The following is a 21,882-nucleotide window of genomic DNA, read 5'->3' as shown; positions in this document are numbered from 1 at the left end:
GCAGTTTCTTTGAGGGGGATGAAAACTTCTAGACTCAGACAGCGCTGGCGGTTGCTCAACCCCAGGACTACACCAAGGAACAGGGAATTGTACTCTGTGGACTATGGGTTAGGAATCAGATCCCAGAGTCAGGATTTGGAGAGAGGTTGTTTGTTTGTTTGTTGTGTTTGTTTTTCTGTAGAAGGTGTTTGTAGCTCAGTGACCCTGGGTTTCATCTCCACCACGCGCGTGTGCGCGCACACACACACACATAAGTGACTAGCAGATTATATAAACCAAGGAACAAGTTTCAGTTCAGTACTTGATTAATTTGAAGTGCTGATCATTTGAACTATATTAGGCCATGAAATAGTTTAATCTTTTAATCCTAGAGTATTTTTAAGTAGACTGTCTCAGCCTAATCATTAACATTTATCATGAAGTGGCAAAGATATGAGCATCTGTGATATGATAATTTGTCATGTTTCCTACAGATAATTTAGCGTGGCCATCGGCTCCGTTACACAGAGAGACAAACTCTGGGTGCTGGCTAGCTGTCACGATGCTCATAAAATGAAGTGGTTCAGGAAGGCGGGAAGTTTGAGGTTGGGGAAGGATGTGATCTCATCCTCCTGAGGTAAACATGATAAGAGGAGAGGACCAGATTCCAATGGGAGCTGCGTGTGCTCTGAGCTCTTGTGTAAACCGCCTGTCTCAGGGTCAGTCCACCACAGAGCTCACTCGGTCACATCTGCACAGGCGACAACCTTTGCACCAGCCGTCCGGATCCCCATCTGCTCCCAAATTCCAATTTGAGTTTCCCAAGGTTTACTGGTAACCGTGTTAGGACGTCTGGCTCAGTGAAGGGAAGTGGGGAGCCTTCAGTGGTTGCCCGCCCTGCCCGCAGTGGAGCGTGTGCCTGTTAGGGTCTCTCACACGCCCAAGACCCTGACTAGAGCATTCGCTCTTCAGGACAAGAGGCCTACTTCAGCATTTCTCAGATTTATCACCCTGCCCCAAAGAACCTTGTAAAAATAATCCCTATTCACCCTCCTTTCCCCCCCATAAAATATTAAAATGATAACTATACTCATATGTACATTTATATACAGTAGCTCTTTAAAGAGACACCAACCATTGCAATAGCCAGGTTTCTCACATTCATGAGTTCTAGCCCCCGCTGGGAACACGTGCCCTGTAGGAAAGAAAAGCCCTCAGCAGAGCTCTCCTGCTCATGCTGGCAGTGAGTGGTGAGGTTGGTCACGTGGAGAAGGGGACCCAGCAGCCTGGTGGTCTCTGCTCACCAGGATCAGCCCTGACCTCAGTTTCCAGCACTGCTAGAGGAACCTCACCCCAAGCTTGCACAGCCACCTACTGCCTTTTGGGGTCTGCTACCTCCTCTCCCTGGCAGAGGTGGCATCTGCCCAGCCGTGGATAACAGCGTGTCCCACCAAGCTTCAATGCAGAGGAGTCCAGGGTGTCCCTGCCACCGTGCTGACCTCCGACCCTGCCTCTCCGAGCTTTGGCTCTTCATTCTCTAGCCTCTGCTCCTTGTCCCTGCATGGAAGCCAGAGCCCGGCCTGCCTTCTCCAGCTCTGCACTGACAACAGGGACCCTGCTCTTCACTCCATTCTCCACACTTTAGTCTCACCCATCGCTACAGGGTCCACCGACAGACCTCAGGAGGTACTGACGGCCACTGCTAGGGCTTTAGTCCTGGCCTGCACAACCCAGGGCTCCAGATACTGGCTTCTACCTCTTCCCAGACACCATATTCCGCTCCTCTGAGCTGGGAACAGAAATCCAAACCTCTTGCTCTAACACTCCATAGGTTGTGTCCGTATGATGGTGACCCCTTTTGTCCCTGAAACCTTGTCTGATCCCACTGACCTAGATCATGGGTTTTCACTATAAAATCTTGAGCAAATGAAATGGCCTCTGACGTGATGCTATGGAGTCTGCGCCGCTCCATTGAACACCCGCTCTGTTCCGGGCTCTCCTGGACCCTCTGACATAGTCTGAAGTAGTTTCCACAGTGGTCCCCTCATGCAGGTAGATAGATGCAGAAAAGATGAACAGCCTGCCAGGCATCGCACAGCCAGGACATTGGTGAAATCGGGTTTCAGGTCCTTCTGGTCCCATGCCGTCTGCACATGGTTCCCCAGTTGTGTGAGTTTAATTCAGATGGCAGAGGGTTGTCAAGGGGCTGAAAGCAAGATTAAAAAGTCCTTCTGTCAGGTGCCCCCGAGGTTTAGGACTCTTAGGCTCAGTCGTCTACTCATGTCCTGGACATGGGCAGGGGGCAGAGGTCCATGCTGCCAGTCTCGCCTAAGGGTAGTCATTCAGCAATTGGGGCAGCGCCCTAAAATGATCCCTGGAAGATGAGTCCATCCCAAACCAAGAGTAGACAGTGGGGCTGAGCCAGAGGGCGCTAACCTGGGCCCCAGCACCCATGTGAAAGGTGGCAGGAACGCTGGTGATTACATTGCTCTCTCCTGAGCCCCTGGCCAGATCCTCAAGGAAGAAGTGATGCCTCGGTGTGTTTCAGCCATTTGCTCCCCTCCAGCCTCTGAAACCACAAGCAGACTGAGGAATTCAGCCTGCAGTGTGGGCTGAATAGTTCTAGGGAGGGAGCCGCTCTGAAAAGAAAGCAGTATCCTCTTGTCAGAAGGAATGTGTGAAGACATCAGAGAGGAATGTGGGGGCTCTGTTGGGGTGGCTCAGCAGTTTGGCCTCTGAATCATGCCATGTGGGTCCAGATTCCTAAGGGATGAACCCTCGGGACTGACATCACTCTCTCAAGACCATCCAGGCTCATTGTGCTGCCCAGCAAGTTTTTACCTTGGGGTTTTCAGCACTTGGGTTTTTTTCCCCCAACCGCATTTAATACCCATCATTCCTTCCAGTTCACCCATTTTCTGTCATCTGGAATTTGACAAACTAGGGCTTTTATAAGCCTGTTTCATGGCCGCCACCCCATTCCCCCAGGAAGGGGAATTCTTAGAACAGCGTGTGCTGGCTCTCGCGCCTGACCACTCAAGCCCAGCTTCTGTCAGGACATCTCAGCAGTGGCTGGGCGCAGCACTAGGCCTCAGGATCAAAGGTGACAAAGCTGTCTTCATGACCTCAGGAAGGAAGCATAGAGGGCTTGGAGGCTAACTGGTTGGTGGGATCAGAGAACGTCTTGAACACAGTGCCGGGCAGTCAGTGTGAGACCGACTAGGCTGATGAGGAGCTGTGTCTTAGGAATAAATGTAGACACTAGTCCATGGATGTTCTGAGCTTCAGGAACAAAGAAACCAAAGGGAAAGAGGTAAAACTAGAAAAGAAGTTTTTGTCGGGCAGTGGTGGCCACACCTTTAACCCCGCACTCGGGAGGCAGAAGCAGACAGAGCTCTGAGTTCACAGCCAGACTGGTCTACAGAGCGAGTTCCAGTGAGTCTTAAAATTTTAAAAAGGGAAGGGAGGGAGGGGGAAAGGCAGGAAGGAAGGAGGTTCATGTGCTGTGCTCTGTTTAAGGAGCTAACATGTTATGCTCAGAAGGCCCAGAAGCATGTAGAATGTCTTAGGCATAGAGATGAAGCAGCCAGATTTGCAAGCATATGTAGGGTAGACTAGAAGGGCCAGGCCCGAAAGCAGGGAGAACAGTTAAGAAGTCACTTTGGACATGAGTGGGAAGGCGGCCAGGGAGAGACAAGAGGGCAGAACTGGGCCTTTGGAATTGAGTCCCGAAGACCCCCAGGTTTTCTGTGTGGAGGTGTACAAGCGCAGGAGGGCAGTGCCCCAGCAGCAAGACCGTCAGTTTGGCCGCAGTGAGCTCAGGTTGTCTGTGGGGGTGACTGTCTGTCTATCTATCTATCTATCTATCTATCTATCTATCTATCTATCTATCTAGTTTTTCAGGACAGGGTTTCCCAGTTGCTTTGGAGCCTGTCCTGGTACTCGCGCTGTAGACCAGGCTGGTCTCGAACTCACAGAGATCCGCCCACCTCTCCCTCCTGAGTGCTGGCATTAAAGGTGTGCACCGCCACCGCCGGGTGACTTTCTACCATTTTAAGCATTTGCTTAGGGGCCCTCACCCTCTCATACAACACTCTCACCAGACAGCCCCAAGAGACTGGGTGTGAACTGAGTCAGCTCAGTGAGGGCACAGAACCATGGACATAGACAAGGGCCCCAGAACGGCGGGGTGGGGGTGAGGAAGATGGAAGGGAAAGTGGGACTTTGGCCAGAGAAGATGGTCTGAAAGAAAGGAGGGAATGAGATCAGCCTTCACATAGCAATGCTGTCTCGCGCCTAGTAGCAGAGGCCTCTCCACACCCCAGCTTGGCACTACCCTTAAAAATTCCCTTCTCTCAGGTTCTGCCCTTGAGGCTATCTGAGCAGCTGTACAGTGCCCACCCTCCATCATCAGCCCTCAAACCCTGCCTGCTCCCACACACCTGTCCTAGGTGCTGCTGGGATTACCACATAACCAAAAGCAGTTTAGGGAGGGCAGGGTTTATCTAGCTTATAGCTTACAGTCCATCACTGAGGGAAGTCTGGGCAGGAGCTCAAAGCAGGGACCTAGAGGAGGGAACTGAAGCTTACTGGCCCTTTCTGTAGCTGGCTCAGCCTGCTTTCTTGTACATCTCAGAACCAGCTGCCCGGGGTTAGACCTCCCACTTCAATCATTAGTCACAAAACTGGCCCCACAGACTTGGCCACAGGCCAGTCTAACAGAGGCAGTTCCTCGACTGATAACTCCCTCTGCCCAGATGATGCTAGCTTGTCGACTTGACGGAAGCCAACCAGCACACTTCTAGAAGCCTCGGTAGGCACCACTGGACATTTCCACTGTCGTGACACACTTACACGTGAGCTGCCACCACACGTACATGGAGCAGAACATCTCAAACCACAGGGACGCGACGGCCCTTGGGAAAGCAGGGATTTCAGAATGCTGCGTGCACTCTGGGTGAGCACCTGGTCCTAAGCAGGGAAGTGTTCTGAGAAAACAACCAGTACTAGCCACGTTGGTGACTGTCGGAAGGAAGGCGAATTATGCCATCACCCCTTTTGACATAAAAATAATTTTCAATAGAAGGTGAAAACCGTCAAGTTCTATCAATGAGATCTCTTCCATTATGCCAAGAATGATTGACTGGAAAGCACCTTACTTACAGGAAAATCATGCTGATGGAGTACAGCTTCCACTTTTTAAAGCACTTCCCATTAAAAAAAATCATCCCAATGTATAAAAATAGTTAAAGATGTGAATCAACAGCCAAGTAATTTATCGGCAGTTGAAAGCCTTGTGGTATAAATAGACCCAACAATGGGAATATCAAGTAACTCTCAGCCATGGCAACCTGACCTAACACAGAAGAAAGTCACATGTGGTTCACCCAGAGCCAGCCAGCCACCTTGGACCCGATCTGAAAGAGAGAACATGATGAACCCAGAGTCATTAGGTCAGGTCAACACTAAGTGCTGGGCGGGGCAAGGGAAGAGACACAGGGAGTGAAAATGTGGACCCCACCCAAGAGTCTGTAAGTTGTCCTGACTGTAGGCCTCTACAGGAAATGCACACATGGTGTGTGTGTGTGTGTGTGTGTGTGTGTGTGTGTGTGTTCAGGGTTAGGGGACGGGCAGAGTTCCCCAGCTACTAAAGAGGAGATGTGTTTCGACTCTGTGATGTCCTTCCTTCTCTCCTCCTTCCTGCCCAGACTTTACCTGGGATATAACGAGCAGGGAACATGGAACGAACTGGAGGTTTCCTGGGACTCTCGTATTTACTGGTGGTGCCTTACTGTCTGAGGTTCGGTTCCTTCTTTGTTCTGTCTTCTGTTAGGGAAGGTCAATCTAAAGGTGAAATGAAGTTGGAAGTCTATGCTGGATGTAAAAAGCATCCAACTTTGCAGCCTCCCGCCACAGAGCCGTCCCCATCGGACATCCTCACCTTCCTACTGCATATGAAGAGTTCCTTGTCTGCCCTTTATGCTTTTCCATCTTGGGTGTAATATGGCTTTCAAGGGTTGGGGCTCTGTGGCCCAGCTATACCCGCTTTGGGATACCCCTGCATCTCACTTCTCTGAGGTCAAAGCCAGAGCAACTGGAAATTGGTTCATCAGTAATTGAGTACACATGTGTGTGTGTATGTGTAAACACGTGTGTACATGCATGTAGAGGCAAGAGGTCAATCCTTGGGGACCGTGTTTCTGTGAAGGATATGTAATGTGGGATTTCCCTCTGTATGCTGCAAATATGTTTTATTACCATTGGTTAATAAAGAAGCTACTTTGGGCTTATGGCAGGGCAGAATATAGCCAGGCAGGAAATCTGAACAGAGATATAGAGAGAGTGTAGGCAGAGCCAAAGAGACACCATGTAGCTAGCTGATGAAGTAGACAGATGTCCTAGAAACTTACCGGTAAACCATGAGCCTTGTGGTAAAATACAAAATAACAGGAATGGGTTAAGTTATGATGTAAGAGCTAGCTAGGAATATGCTAAAGTCATTGGCCAAGCAATGTTGTAATTAATATCGTTTCTGTGTGATTATTCAGGTCTGAGTGGCCAGGAAACAAACAAGCAGTCTCTGACAACAGATATGTATGTGTGACACATGTGCACATACGTGTGTGAGAACATATTCCCACTCATCCTGTGCAGAGACCAGAGGAGGACATTAGGTCCTCTAGTGTCCTTTTTTTTTTTTTTTTTTTTTTTTTTTGAGATACGGCCTCTTCCAGCTCAAACAACTGGAAGCTTGTTTGAGTTGGGCCGTCTGACTAGCCAGCAAGCAATCAGAATCTGCCTGTCTGTGTAGGCACCCATGCCCAACTTATTTGTGTCCTGGGATTTCAGTCCGGGGCCTTAGGCTTCCACAGCAAGTTCTTCCAATAGCCTCCACCTTGATTTCTGAGGTAGGCTTTGCTATCAGCCTGAGGCTCACCAAGGGTAGGCAGGCTGGCCCGCAAGCCCCAGGGTCTGCCTGTCTCCTCCATCTCTCTAGTACTAGAAAGGCAAATGCCCACCCCCATGCCCAGCCTTCATGTGGGTTCTTAAATCAATAGTCCACGTGTTTACAAGGCAAGCACCTTGCCAACAGCCATGTCCCCCGCCCAAGTGTGTACCTCGTTTACGGTACTTTACATCTGAAGAGCGATGGGGAAAGGTGGAGACGATTTCTGATCTCTTCACACTGTTTAACCAGGTGGGGTGGGGATTGCCTGGGTCACGGTTCTTGGTCACCGTGTTCTGCCATGGTTGGTTAGTTCTGCTGCTAACACCTTGAGCCTCGGCTCCCCTGCAGTCACTGTCACAGCCCCTAAGTGTTCCTCCCGGTCCCCTCGACTTGCGCATGCCTGGCCTGGGTTGCGAAAGCCACAGTGAGCTTGCACTTCAGCATCCACACATGCAAGCGGGAGTTTCCCTGGATTCATTTCGCACTGACAAATAGTGGATAGCCACAAAAATGTTTCAAAAAGAGAGAAGTCATGTAGAGGCAAAAATGGTCACTTGCAAATTCACAAAAGGTGACCGATTTGACTTTTTAGAATCTCTAAGTCTTTCATTTTTATGGCATAGAAAACTTGGACATTGCAGCTCTGCCGCACCCTGTCATTAACGTGCTGTCACGCTCGGTTCCGTGTTCTCCCCTGTGCGTGTGTGCAGTGCATATGTGTGGGCAGAGGCCAGGAGGGCACGCGGTGATGGTTCTGTCGCTCTCCACCTGGAGACAGTCTCACTAAACCACGTGATCCTCCTGACTGTCCACTCACCTCACAGGCACACACACACACACACACACACACACACACACACACGTAGCTCTGAGCCACTACGCCACTACCTTTCTAGCCCAGATCTGTTGGGTTTTAGATGAGTTTCTGACACGTGACTTACTACATAGTTTCAGATGATTTGAGCTTCTGGTCCTCCCGCCTCCACTCCTCAACGCTGGGGTTACACGCATGTGCCACACGTCCAGTTTAGACAGCTAGGGATCAAGCTCAGGGTTTCATGCACATTGGGCAAGCACTGGGCCAACTGAACGACATTCCTAGACCAGCGCTTTGATTTCTCATTGTTCATTGTTATTATATAGAAATACGATTCGTTTTTATACTGACAAGGTAGCAGTGATCTTGTTGAACCTGTTATTTCATGCAGGAATTTTTTTCTCAGGAATGAATATCTACATAAATCATTATGCCAGTCACAGAATTTTTCTCCTTTTCTGCAATACTTGCCCTTTTTCTTGCCTTTCCAAACTGGCTACGCAACCCAGAACAATGCCGCTGAAAGGGACAATACCCACCAGGCCAGGCCCCAGGATGAGGGGAGTGTTGCTCTTCCTCCAGTGTGAGGCCCACAGCATCTGTTCAGAAATGCCCCCTCAGATGGCCAAGCCTAGTCTATTGTCTTCCTGAAAATGTTTAAAAAATTACTTATATTGATTTTTAAAGTAAGTGTCAGGCTAGCCTTGCATTCATTCCTTGGACAAGTTCTACTTGATTGTGGCGCATGTGTAGAAGTTTATATATATTTATGTTACAGCCAAATCCACGCGGCTGTTTTTATACTTCCTTGCGCTGCCACAGTCTGCTTTTGGGACCATGGCATGCTGACCATGGAAGGCGGCAGAGACGCGCCGCGCCTGCACCCTCGGCTTTGCCTGTGCCCACTCTGTCACGGTGACTTTATTTCTGACTTAAATTCTGGAAGAATCCTGCAGTGAGGATAGCAGGTGTTCTTGGTGGGAAAAAAATTTTTTTTAAATATAGGAAGAGTGTACCTTTGAAGGCTGTCTGTGAGGCAGGGGCAAGGGAGGGAAATGGGGTGTGAAAACCTGTTGCCTAAGTAATGCCTCCAGCACACAGCTTCACCCCTGCAAGCAGTGTCAACAGAAGGCAGCAAGCAGTGCAGTGTCTCTGTCCTTTAGTGTGAGGGTGTTCATCCCCCGGAACTGGAGCTACAGATGGTTGTGAGCTGCCATGTGGGTGCTGGGAATTGAACCTGTGTCCTCTTTAAGAGTACCCAGTGCTCTTAACCACTGAGTTACCTCTCCAGCTCTGTTTTTTGAGGTATATTTGTACATTTTTATGAAGTATATTATTAAATACATAGAATGTAATAATCAAGTTGAGATAGTAGACATTTTCATTTCTTCAATCACTAATCATGACATTGGAATTTTTATATTTTCTAGTCATTTTTAATATATCAGATTATAGGGGGAGAGGTGTCCTTTTGTTGTTATTTGTTGTTTTGGTTCTGAGATACATCTCACTGGGATGGGCCTGGCTACAATGGAATTCTGTTGACCAGGCTGGCCTTGAACTTGCAGTGGTCTTCCTGCCTCAGCCTCTGTAGCGTGGGGTTACAGGTCTAAGACGGGATGCCCAGGCTTCAAGGTTCTCACAGTATAGCCTTCGGCTCAGTGTCCCTCTGGCCCCAGCCCCTCTCACGTCATACAGCTTGCTGGGAAGCGAAAGAGGCCTGAGAACCATGTCTTTGCCTCCATTGTATCCATAGAAAAATGAACTTAGAGAAACACCTAGGAGCTCAGAAAAAGAGGAAAAGAGAGGGAGAGGAGAGGAATGGCGGCGGGGAGGAGGGAATCCACATCCGCAAGGCTATGGCTCCGTGGCAGGTTCCATACTGCCTATGTTGGCTGTGTGGACAAAGCGCAGTGACAATACTTATCTCCTGAGTCCACTCTTCCTCCTCGCTGCCTTGTTCTATTAGAAATCCAGATTATTCCAGAGAAACCCCAGGAGGTTTTCTCCAACCCTTTCTTAAAACCCTCACTAATTGAGCTTGGCAGTACAAGCCCATAAACCCAGTGACGACTCCTGAGGCTGAATCAGGAAGATCCCAAGTCCAGGCCCTACCTAGCAAGACCCTGTGAGACTCTCACTCTTGAAAACACACCCCAAACCATTTGTAAGCTGCCATACTATTTAATACTTACACATGGGTTCTGCACACACCCCTTGTTAGACAGGTCTCACTATGTAGTCCTGGCTAGTCTAGACATCATCGTGTAGACCAGGCTAGCCTCAAGACTATAGTTTCTGCCTCAGCCCACTGATTCGATGCTGGGACTAACGCCCTTCACCACCATGCCTCTTTTCTCATTGGGCACCACTGTGCTGGACACGTAGCTCAACGGATGTTTCAGCTGCACAGAGACAATTATGCATCAGGGCTCTCTCTTTGCAGTGGTTAGAATGGCCACAAGACTTACCAAGAACTGTGAAAACTAGGCCTAAGGGATCAGTAATCGGTGTGCAGGGGAGGGGGGCACTAGAAAATGCCCCTGAAAGCAGTTAATACCAGAATTTCCAAAGTGAGATTCTATAATTACACTTAAAATTGTTTTAAACATATTGGTTACAGGATGAGGTAGCACCCTAGAAGCGCTGATAACGGTATTAATTTGGTTCCTCTGTGACCTTCTCTAACGCAGACCCTGGAGAATGGAAGGGAAGATACTGTTCCTTGTATTTGGTTTGAGAACAGCAACTGAATGGCTCTCACCACTTTTGCATGCATTTGTAATGGCTAATTTTAGGGCTAGAGGCAGGATATACAAAATGAGCCTGGGGCATCTTGTCCCAGAAAGCAAGCAAGAGCAAAATGATGGAGATAGTATAAAAGACACGGGAGGCAGCTGAAAAGAACCCAGTTGCCAATGCTGGCAGACCCTGTTCTTAAGTGGGCAGAGCTCCGTTCTCAACTAACGCTTTAGATCCCTGAGCATATACTATTGACAGAAATTGTTTTGAGTTCTACATTCAAAATCTGTCATCCCTCCCCACCATTTATTTCATCATTCATATCAGTATGAACTCATTTTGGGGCTATTATCTAATATTATTTATTCTGTTCTTCATTCCTCGCAGCGTACAGAATATACTATGAAAAGAGGAGACTGTCATTAGAGATACCTGGCAGAAGCCACTCAGCGTATCACAGCACACATCCATGCTTTGATTTAGAAACAAATCCCAGAACCAGGCAATCTCCCACACTGGCGACGCCAAGGCTAACCTGGGCTACACAGTGAGATCCTGTCTACCCTAACTGAGGCACATTCTACAAAGTAGCCAACCTCTAAACTGTCATCAAAAACACCTAACATACTGTCATAGCTTACAGACATTGAAGAAACATGACAACTAACTGTAAAATGGCATCCCGCATGGGATGCTGAGACAGAAAAAGGACACAGCAGAAACTAATAAAATCCAAAGTATGAAAATCAGTTACCGATATACCACTATTTCACCAGGTATGGTAAGTATGCCGCATCTAGATGTCAACAAAGCTGCGGCTGGAGTGTCTGTGCTCCTCTGGAACTCTGAAGCCATTCTAAAATTAAAAGGGCTGGTTCAGTCTGTCCTGGGGCTTGAACCCAGGGCCTCCCACATACCAGGCAGGCACTCCACCACTGAGCCACAGCTTGACTGCATGTCTTCCTTTCATTGCAGGGTGCTGGTGACAGTTTTGTGGGCGCGCTGGCCTTCTACCTGGCCTACTACCCAAATCTACCCATGGAAGAAATGCTCAAGAGATCAAATTTCATCGCTACAGTCAGCGTCCAGGCTACAGGAACGCAGTCCTCTTATCCATACAAAAAAGACCTTCCTCCTGCTCTATTCTGACTGCTGCTAGCCCCCCAAAAATATAATCTGGGAATAAAGTGCACATGGGTGTGGCTTCTTAGCTTACAACTACTAGAGAAATGCCCTTTCTTTGTAAGCATGTTCATTTATGAAGTGACCAAGGCTTCTTTGACTCAAGAGTGATACTTTCCATTTTTATATTCACGATTTTAACTAGAATTAGATTCCACCATCAGAATCTGTACGAATAGTACCAATATTTGGAGAGCAGCAATTTCTAGTGCTGAATGCACAGTAGAAAGCAGTGCTTAATTTTATGTGTATTGGTATTTTGCCTGCATGTATGTCTGTGTGAGGGTGTTGGATCCCCTGGAACTGAATTTACAGACAGTTGTGAGCTGCCATGTGGGTGCTGGGAATTTAACCAGGGTCCTCTGGAAAAGCAGTCGGTGCTCTTAACCACTGAGACATCTCTCCAGCCCGAGCAGTGTTTAGAGCCCAAGCAATGAATGTTCCAAAGGGATAGGGGATAGCAATGGGCTCTCCCTGGCACCTTCTGGGAGATAGGTAATCCTCACCTTTAGCCTATGTTGTCAAACCTGCTTTGGGGACTGGGGATGTAGTGAGTTGGTGGAGTGCTTGTCTAGTATGCATGAAGCCCTGGGCTTGGTCACTGCCTAAACTGGGTGTGGTGGCACATGCCCGCAATCCCAGCACCTAGGAGGTGGAGACACTAGTTCAAGGTACCCTGAGCAAATATGAGTCACCCTAGACTACATGAAATCCTGTCTGGGGGGGGGGGGGAGAGAGAGAGAGAGAGAGAGAGAGAGAGAGAGAGAGAGAGAGAGAGAGAGAGAGAGAGAGAGAGACTGCACAAGCTTTATGTCTGCATTTATAGTACAAGAGACCACACCCATGTGGGCTGGTATCCTAAAGGCTGAAGGAGTTCCCACAGCAAAGTAGGTTATGGACTAGCAATTCTAAAAAAGCTCAGCTTTCACTTCAAGCCAGAAATCTGAGGAAAAAATGGAGGCAGCTGGAGAGTTTTGAAAACTGGTGGGAATGGGAAGATGAGGCGAGGCAGGAGTCATACATCAACATGGGCTATCATGTAATCCCACCATGCCCCCAAAGCAGTGGTATAGAATATACTGGCGCTTCTGGTAAAAGAAAGGTACAGTCAAGTCCACTGCTGTCCTCAGAGCCTGTGGCCCTTCTGGACTGCACAGCTGTGAGAACTTCTCAGACTTACAACTCTGGTGAGCTGGCTGAGAATACGGACCAGGGGCACTGTTCCTAATGACCCAAGCCAGAACCAAAGCAGATGTTCTGTCTCTTTCCTTCTTCCAGCTGCATGCCGTCCTGCAGCCTCAGGGTGACTGCTCCACACAGCCTGGAGCACTGTCCTGAGGAGCAGCCTAGCAAGCGCTGCTTAAGTCTCACTGTGGAAAATGGCTTCCCTCATTGAGACAATAGTGATTTCTTGGTAAGGTGGTCGGGCTTTTTTGTTTTTTACATTTCAAACAGTAGGAAAAATATCACTAAGAGACAAGAGCACAGGCTATTTTGACATTTTTTATTAATGCCTATAAGAAATCCAGAGAGATAAATATCTGGTCTCTGTGAAGAACTCTTTCCTGGCACTGCTCCTTCCCAGCGGCCTTCTCGCCGGCGGCCATGTTGTCTCCTCTTCTTCAGCACACTCTGCAGGTCTCTGAGCCAGTCCCTCGCCCTCAGTCTTCTGGTTTATGAATCAAATTCATTTTCTATCCAATGCTTAGAGGGAGCGTATTTTTTTCTGTTCCACGAAGAGAACTTTTTTGTTCACTGTGAGGCAAGAGAGAGGGATTGTAGCAGAAAACTAGGAAGCGTCACCATTTTTATCAACATTCACCCCACCCGAGCCTCGTTACTGTCCCTCAGATGTGAGCATGGGCTGATTTTCAAGTCTGAGCCACAGCAGACAGACAGACATGGATAGGGATAGGGGATGTCACCACCCAAGCAGCACTGTCCTCAACCAATCAAACATGGCCTGCCCTGCCTGGGGTCCACTCTCACGGGCAAGCAAGAACAGCACTGAGAGCGGAGCAGTCCTCAGAGGAATGGCAGTCAGAAGGGACAGCAAATACAGAACCTCTGCTATCTAGAGATGGCTTCACACCAAATAGGAAAAGTCAGATCAACAACGCGGCACTATAGCAAAACCTCAACACCACAGATCCCCAAAAGTGCTACCTGCCTTAGAGAGAGACTGGAGAAGGGCGCTGGGAAAGGGGGTTTTCACAGAGCCCCAGGGTCCTATACTCCACCATCAGCCTCCAGCCAACCCCACCATACACACGCACACACGCGCACCTAGCTACATGCCCTGATTCTTCTGTGCCACAAAAACAAGACACTCAAAGAAAACCCAGAAGGGCAAAGGACTGTGTGACCTCACAACTCCTCACTGAACCTGACCATACAGGATTTCAACTTTGTTGTCTCTTCTACAATGAAAATGGATATACTTCTTATTAAATTTTCAAACTATGATTAAGAATTAGCTGGAGAGCTTATTTAAAATATATTGCTGTGGGCCAAAGAGAGGCTCGGTGGTTATGAGCACCAGCTGCCTTTCCAAAGGACCCAGGTTTGATTCCCAGCACCCACATGCTGCAAACAACCACCCATGACACCAGTTCCGAGGGCTCTGACGTCCTCTTCCAGCCTCTGCAAGCACAGGTACACTCGTGTCACACAGACATACAGGCAGCCAAATCATCCTAACAAATAAAAAATAATGGAAAAACATCTAAATATATTGCATTTCTCATTTCCATCCTAACTCCAATTCAAAAGCAGGAATTCAATTTTTTTTAATTCTCTAGGCAGCTGAACTTAAGAACCATTAACCAGCCAAGAAAAACGTACCACTCAATTAAAAACACACCTATATTATAAAGGGGTATTGTTCACGTATTTTGGAATCATGTAAGACATGAGAGAATATCTGTATGCACTGAGAAGCAATCAGGAGCTACTAAATGGACATGTCCAGAAGCTACTCGTCATCAGAGCAAGATTCTAAGCCGGTCAAGGTGCACACACCTTTATTCCCAACACTCTGGGAGACAGGGCAAGTGAATCTCAGTGTTTGTTCAAGGTCAGCCTGATTTACATACAGAGTTCTAGGCTGGCCAGTAATACACAGAGACCCTGTCTTAAAAAAAAAAAAAAAAAAAAAGGTTTTATAGACTAAAAATCCTTTATTCTCTGTGTTTATCCCTTTAACTGAGACAAGCACTCTGCGTTTATACAGAGACCCGTGTATCCTAAGATGATCATGTGAAAACCCAGGAAAGCTCAGGACCTGGAGAGCAGGCCAAATGTGCTGAATGCTTATAATTCCAGCACTCAGAAGGTACAAACAAGAATTTCAAGTTCAAGACCATCTTGGGTTATGTAGGAACATGATGCTCCCTGTCCCACTAAATCCCTCCCCCCCACCAAAAAAAAAAAAAAAAAAACAGAAACATGCTGGGCATGGTAATCTCGGCACTTAGGAGGCAGAAGCAGATGGATCTCTGTGCACCCCAGGCCAGCCAAGGACACACAATGAGACCCTGTTTCAAAATTAAAAAAGAAAAAGAGAAAAAGTCAGAATTTAGGGAGAAGCCAGAGCTTACTCCTTCAGCAACACTTGGACACAGTGGGATCAGAGCAGGGGCTTGGGCCACAGTGCAGGGCAGCAGCAGCCCAATGAGTGCCAGTACTGAAAAACAGAAAGCTCTATACAAATAGTTAAGAGTCAGGAGCAGGAGTGACGCGGAGCTCTGAATGCTATGCTGACAACATGTGAGGGTCCTAACTCTTCTGTTAATGGGTTCTTCTTTGGTTAGCTTGTGGATGTTTGGCAGCTCTAGGAATTGACGTAGGACCTTGTAGACATAAAACAGGTACTCAGCCATGGAGCCACACATATCCCCAGCCAAGGTCCTGATTGTGAACCAGTATTAGGAAGGTGCTCTAGCCATCGGTCCTGCTAAGTACAGCTACCACCCCTCATCAAAGAGGCTTCTCTACAGCAAATCACAGGCTCTACAGAGACCATCACAGAAAACCTCAACTGGAAACAACAGATCGTGGGGAACCCGGCCCCAACATCTCCCTCACAGCCCTGCATCTTTGGATCTGGGGACAGCATGGCAGAGGGGCAGAAAGACCAAGAAGACTGAGGTGAAACAGTGTCTCCTAGAAATGGTGGCATAACAAGGATGGAACAATAGCAGTATCAATGGACGTGTTAACACGAAGGGGGAAAATTCATGGGGTCTCACCCCTAGATATAAACTACACGCAGCTAATGAATGCTGGGAGAATTAGTCTCCCCCAAGGATGAGTGAGTACCTTATTATATGTCCAATGTGCAGTGGTCAGCCCTGTTGTGTACATACATACACATGGAACAACAGAGGCTATTCAGACATTTGTACATACATGCATACACGTGTAATGATAATAACGGGCTATCAGCTTGGAGGGGACATCGATGGAGGGTGGCTCAAGTGGCTAGAGGGAGGAGAGAAATGATCTAATTGTATTTCACTTAACACTGACCAAGGAGCGAGGGTTACAGCACAATATTAAAGCTTGTACAAGGTCCTGGGTCAAAACCCAGCTGGGGAAGGGAAGAGCATGACTCCAAAGATCATCCGCTCCTAGCACCTAGGCAAGTATCAAACCCTCTCCTCTCAGGTCCTCCCTGGTGTGAAAGACAACCATTCTCCCGCAGAGCTGTTGCCAGATGAACAGTGAGCACTCGTGTGAGCTGAGCTGAAACGACATACTGCTATCCACCACACTAAACATAATGCAATTTTCAGTCAAAATGTTTGCTGTTTAATTCATAGAAGAATGAATCTGTCAAGTTTTCCCTAAAGCTAACCTAAATCTACTCTGTTCCAATTAAAGTCTGTATTGCCTCGTTTAGTGATCCACAGAATTAAAGCTGACAAGTTTTCATTCTCATCATGATAAAGCTTAATACGCTTATGCCTTGCACTTTAATCCTTCCTCCTTGGCATCTAGTCTTAAATGAGGAAAGGAGCTCTGAAGACAGGGGTGGGGGCTGAAGAGGGCTCAGGGATTAAGAGTACTTGTCAAGAAGACCCAGGTTCGCTTCCCACCCACATAGGGTCCACAACCATCTGGAACTCCACAGTTCCAGGGAACCCGATATCCTTTCTGACCTCCATAAACAATGCAAGCACACATGATACACATACATACATTCAGGCAAAACACTCAAATAAAATGAGTATACATATATACATACATAGAGAGGTGTGTGTGTGTGTGTGTGTGTGTGTGTGTGTGTGTGTATGTACATATGTACGTATGTATAAAAAAGGCAGATGCAGCTGGCTGTTGCATTGGAGCAGTCTGGGAAATGATCAACTGACTGGAAATCTTGTGTTTCATTCCTGGTTTGCTTTATAAGAGACTAACAGAACATTATCCTCCAAACAACTTCACTCATTAAAATGATGGGAAATGGTCAGATTCTCTGGTACCCTGAGCTAAGCCAGCCCTAAAGCAAACATCTTCATCGCAAATCTGCAAGGCATCCATAGAACAGCAAGAAGTCAGGCATTAGCTACCCCAGAAAAGACATTTTGCTACCAATCTTCAGACATTTCCCATTAGAAAATCTAGTTGTAACTGGGTATGTGGTGCACACCTCTAATCCCAGCACTCAGGAGGCAGAGGCAGGCATGAGTTTGAGGCCAGCCCAGTCTATAAAGAGAGTCCCAGGACAGGCTCCAAAGCTACACAGAGAAACCTGTCCCGGAAAAAAAAAAAAAAAAAAAGAAAGAGAAGAAGAAGAAGAAGAAGGAGAAGGAGGAGAAGAAGAAGAAGAAGAAAGAAGAAGGAGACGGAGAAGAAGGAGAAGGAGAAGGAGGAGGAGGAGGAGGAGGAGGAGGAGGAGGAGGAGGAGGAGGAGGAGGAGGAGGAGAAGAAGAAGAAGAAGAAGAAGAAGAAGAAGAAGAAGAAGAAGAAGAAGAAGAAGAAGAAGAAGAAAGAAGAAGGAGAAGGAAGAAGAAGAAAGGAAGAAAGAAAGATCAAATTTTCTGCCCAATGTACCAACATATACTCTCTATACTCTCTACTCATTTAAATCATATCTGAAGCTTGTGACTGGCCCGTCGGACCACACCCTCCCCTCCACAGATAGCTACTGCCTCTATTCTTTGCATGGTTGATTTCCTACCTTTACAAAACTAATTCTCGAGTACCTGGGGACTCGGCCTACCTGTCCTGGCTCTAGTGCACCTCCCACAGCTCCAGTCCCACCACATCCCAGCATCGCAGTGATCTTACTCGTACAACTTATTATCACATTGTCACTGCTTCCCTCTCCCTCCCACACCAAGAGCAGAGACTGAGTTTGACATCCTGGTGTACCCAACCCCAGCACGGCAGCTACTGCTATAATAAACACGGTGAAGAAGTGTCACGATTTCAAAAGGGCACAAAATCACCAAAGACACTCATTCGGGAAAGGAGTCAGAGGCCTGCTGTGGCATCACTCCCCTGCTGGGACATCACTTCTCTGAGTCTTACCAATTGGATCATAATGCAGAAGAGTCAGCTTTTCTCGGAGTCGGCTTCTCTTGTGGTTGAAGGTGAAACCTGTCCCAGCTTGGCTCACCAGCCTCACCAGAATGGTTCTAAGATGAAAAAGTACACTGTTAAGAGCTGAGGAAACACACCAGGCCACCAAGAACATGCAGCACACTTGTTGAATTTTGTGGAGTCAAAGTAATTATGAATATTACTTCATCCTAAGAAGGGTCTGTGCTATGACAGCCTATATTTCTCATAAAGCAATTTCAATGGCTCTGAATCCCAAGATATAGTCACCTACCAGGACCTGGTAACAACCTCACCAAATACCAGGACTGATCAAGAACCTCTGGCACGAGGAGCAGGAGCCAGAATAAACAATAGCAGGCAGTCACAGCTGGCCCATGGGCAACTTTGAAGATGCTGCTTCAAAAAAGCCAATTCTTCCAAAATGACAGAGGCAGTTCAATCAGGAAGGGACAAAATTAAAGAGATCTGAAGTTACACATCACTAATGTACAAGCCCTGGACACCTTCATATTTCCTTTAAATTAGTTATCCAAACCATAAAACTTACTGCTTGCCTCCCTGGCCCTTTGAATACCCATACTGCCACTCTGCCATATGTGTGTGTGTTACCTTTGTCGGCCCACATAAGACATCATTTCTCCTGCCATTCCCAAAAAATCTAAAGCATTCAAGACCACATTACAACCAGGCATGGTAGCTCACTCCTATAATCACAGCACTCTGAAGGCTCAGACAGGAGGATTGCTGTTAAAAAGTTAACCTGGACTGGACTACAGTCCAGTCCTGCACTGGGAACCAAACCCAGGTCCTCTATGAGAGCAACAAGCACTCAAGTCGACTGAGCTATCCTTCCAGATCCTATTTCAAAACACAAAATAAAGCCAAAAAGACCACATTCCGCAGTGATGTTCAGAATAGTGCCTCTGAGGATCAACGCAGTATTGGTTGATGGATTAAGAAAGACAATGATGCCAGGTCTGGGGACGCAAACCAGTAACCCTAACATTCAGGAGCCGGGAGCAGGAAGTTCACAAGTTCACAGTCAGCCTGGGAAACTCACTCAGGCTTGTCTGAAAACTTAGAAAAATATACAAATAAAAAGAGGGCTGGGCAGGATTCAGTAAGAGAGCATTTGACCAGCAGGCATTTGGCCCTCGGTTCAATCCCCAGCACTGTGGAGTGGGAGGCGTGTTTACATAATCATTCATTCACTCGTGAAGATTCAACAAATCTCTGTGGGGTCCTTACTCTGTAAGGAGTCCTACAAGAAGCAAGAAACTAAGTCTGCATCCTCTCAGGGCTAAAACTATGGAACAGAAAATGAACTGGCAGGGCTGGAGAGATGGCTCAGTGGTTAAGAGCATTGCCTGCTCTTCCAAAGGTCCTGAGTTCAATTCCCGGCAACCACATGGTGGCTCACAACCATCTGTAATGAGGTCTGGCGCCCTCTTCTGGCCTGCAGGCATACAAGCAGACAGAATATTGTATATTAAATAAATAAATAAAAAAAAAAAAAAAAAAAAAAAAAAAAAAAAAAAAAAAAAAGAAAATGAACTGGCAAACAGGGGGAAAGGCAAGGCATGGATCTATCCTCTAGTCCAACAGCCTCATGTTTAGCCACACATTTTTTTCTAGTGCTTAGACTGATTTCCAAACCTATAAACAGGCTCTCGGATTTAATCAATCAGAGTTATCTGTAGATTCCTGCAGAAGACTACAGGAAAGTGAATCTTGGTCCTCACTCCGAGGAAATAGAATTTTGGTGCTGATCGAAACATAGTAACGGCCTGACAGCAACCGATAAGCCCTGAGATGAGAGAAGAAGCCAAAGCTCCTTTAAACAAACAACATGAATGCTGACCGGAGGCTACTCAGTGGGACCGGAGGCAAACAGGACAGTGCCACACTTTGGAAGAGGCCAGATTTCCAACTACGCTCTTCTCCTGGGCCAGTAATGGGGACTCTTGGGAGATGCTGGGCAGCGGGTACCACAGCTCCTATCAGCCACAAACTTAGGAGGCAGCAGCCAATCATGCACATGGGCTGAGTTGCTAAGCTATGCGTTCTGTGGTTCCGGTATTAAATGCATTTTCAGGTTAGGTATTTGCAACCTGGGGCAGAATTACCAAACAGCAGCACTATCATCAAGTCAAGATGCATCTGTACTTTTATTTTCACACCGACAAAATAAGCAATAAATAACCCTAAATCAACTTTGAGGAAAGCAAACACTGGCTTAAGAGACAGATACTCTGGCCGCAGCTAGACCACCAACCCCAATAAGCAAAGTTTAAAGAAAACAAACGCTTTTACTTACTTTGACTTGCTCTTGGCAACTTTTTTTGTGTAAAGGTTGGAAGAGAAAAATAAAAAAATACATTTATTATTTATTTTACGCAAAGTGCTTATAAACATCAATAATAACCCAAAACACTTAAGAAATAAGCAACGTTTACCCTAAAGTACCTTTCCTGGATAATAAAGAGTAATCAGACCAACAAAACTTTGAATGTTTTTTTTTTTTTTAAGACAATCCATGCAGTTGGCTGGCACCTTAAAGTCTTTCTAAACTAGTCTGTGCTCTCTTCACCCTTCAATGGTGCGATCATTTGCACTGTAACAGCCTCCTGTCTTAACAGGTGAACTTTGCAAACTGCAGCCAAGTCACGTGAGGCGAGAACGCCCTCGCAGCAGGAAGTCAGTGGGGAGCTAGAGGACCCGGTGACACCGCGGCTACCGGGGCGATTCTCGTCCCTACGGAGGACAGCGGAGCCCAGACCCGGGAGGTGCGCGCCGGATGGCAGCTTCCCCGCCTGGCTCCACCCCACGACCTGCCTGTCACCGTCTCGGCCCCACGCCGCGGGCCCTGCCGCCGCCTCAGACCTACTTACAAGACGCGGCAGAAAGCAGCATGATCTCAGCTCCGGTACTCTAGCCCAGGCCGACCTAAACAGCGGAACAACTGCTTCCGGGGCATGAGCCGGTTCCGGTACAGGGCTCAGGAAGTTGACAGAAGCCACGCCCTCTCCCGAAGGCCCATGAATTCTCTAACTGTGCTTTATTGGCACTGAGTTTTGGGGTATTATGGGATGGATCCTCCTCCATGCAAAAGATACTACTGCCTAATATCCCAAGCTTCTCATCTGCCTGGATCCAAAGTCTGGTGCCTTTCCCATTAGACATTGAGCTACTATTTGGCCATCATGATTTTTTTTTCTTCGAGACAGGGTTTCTCTGTAGCTTTGGAGCCTGTCCTGGAACTAGCTCTTGTAGACCAGGCTGGTCTCGAACTCACAAAGATCCAAAGATCCGCCTGCCTCTGCCTCCCGAGTGCTGGGATTAAAGGCGTGCGCCACCACCACCCAGCTGCATCATGAATTTTTTTATGCCTTTGCAAGGAGCCCTAATCTCACTGTTAACTTCATCTCCCAATCAATAATCAGGATTTTATTAGTTTTGCTGTTGTTGTTTCTACTTAATTTTGTGTGTTTATGATAATTCTCCCTATTTTCTAATTTGTTCCTAGATTTGCTTGTTTTTGCATGTCTGGGTGTTTTGTTTGCATGCATGTTTGTGCAGCACATGTGTGCCTGGAAGCTGAGGAGTTCAGGTGAGTGCATAGGATCCCCTGGAACTGGAGGAT

The 21,882-nt window shown here is 47.3% G+C and overlaps 2 protein-coding genes across 3 annotated transcripts in view; one reads left to right on the top strand and one right to left on the bottom strand.

Moving 5' to 3' along the window:
• Positions 1-11,769, top strand: part of Rbks (ribokinase) — an 84,197-nt gene extending 72,428 nt beyond the window's left edge. For both annotated transcript variants that reach the window (XM_050132034.1, XM_050132035.1), the window contains one exon: positions 11,463-11,769. In XM_050132034.1, coding sequence (XP_049987991.1) covers positions 11,463-11,636 — 174 coding nt within the window. In that variant the 3' untranslated portion in view covers positions 11,637-11,769. The remainder of the gene's footprint in view (positions 1-11,462) is intronic.
• Positions 11,770-13,159: 1,390 nt separating this feature from the next.
• Positions 13,160-21,274, bottom strand: Mrpl33 (mitochondrial ribosomal protein L33). Its single transcript, XM_050132037.1, has 4 exons — positions 21,131-21,274; positions 20,557-20,575; positions 18,207-18,313; positions 13,160-13,424 (listed from the first exon to the last, which is right to left on the bottom strand). Exons 1-4 carry the CDS (start codon positions 21,150-21,152, stop codon positions 13,375-13,377), a joined length of 198 nt encoding a protein of 65 aa, XP_049987994.1. The 5' UTR covers positions 21,153-21,274; the 3' UTR covers positions 13,160-13,374.
• Positions 21,275-21,882: the final 608 nt, after the last annotated feature.

This window comes from Alexandromys fortis, unplaced genomic scaffold (assembly GCF_014885135.2).
Source record: "Alexandromys fortis isolate MF-2015 unplaced genomic scaffold, M_Fortis_MF-2015_v1.1 scaffold_362, whole genome shotgun sequence".
Lineage (NCBI taxonomy): Eukaryota > Metazoa > Chordata > Mammalia > Rodentia > Cricetidae > Alexandromys > Alexandromys fortis.
The sequence above is the reverse complement of the archived record's forward strand: the minus strand, read 5'-3'. Positions and strand labels throughout refer to the sequence as shown.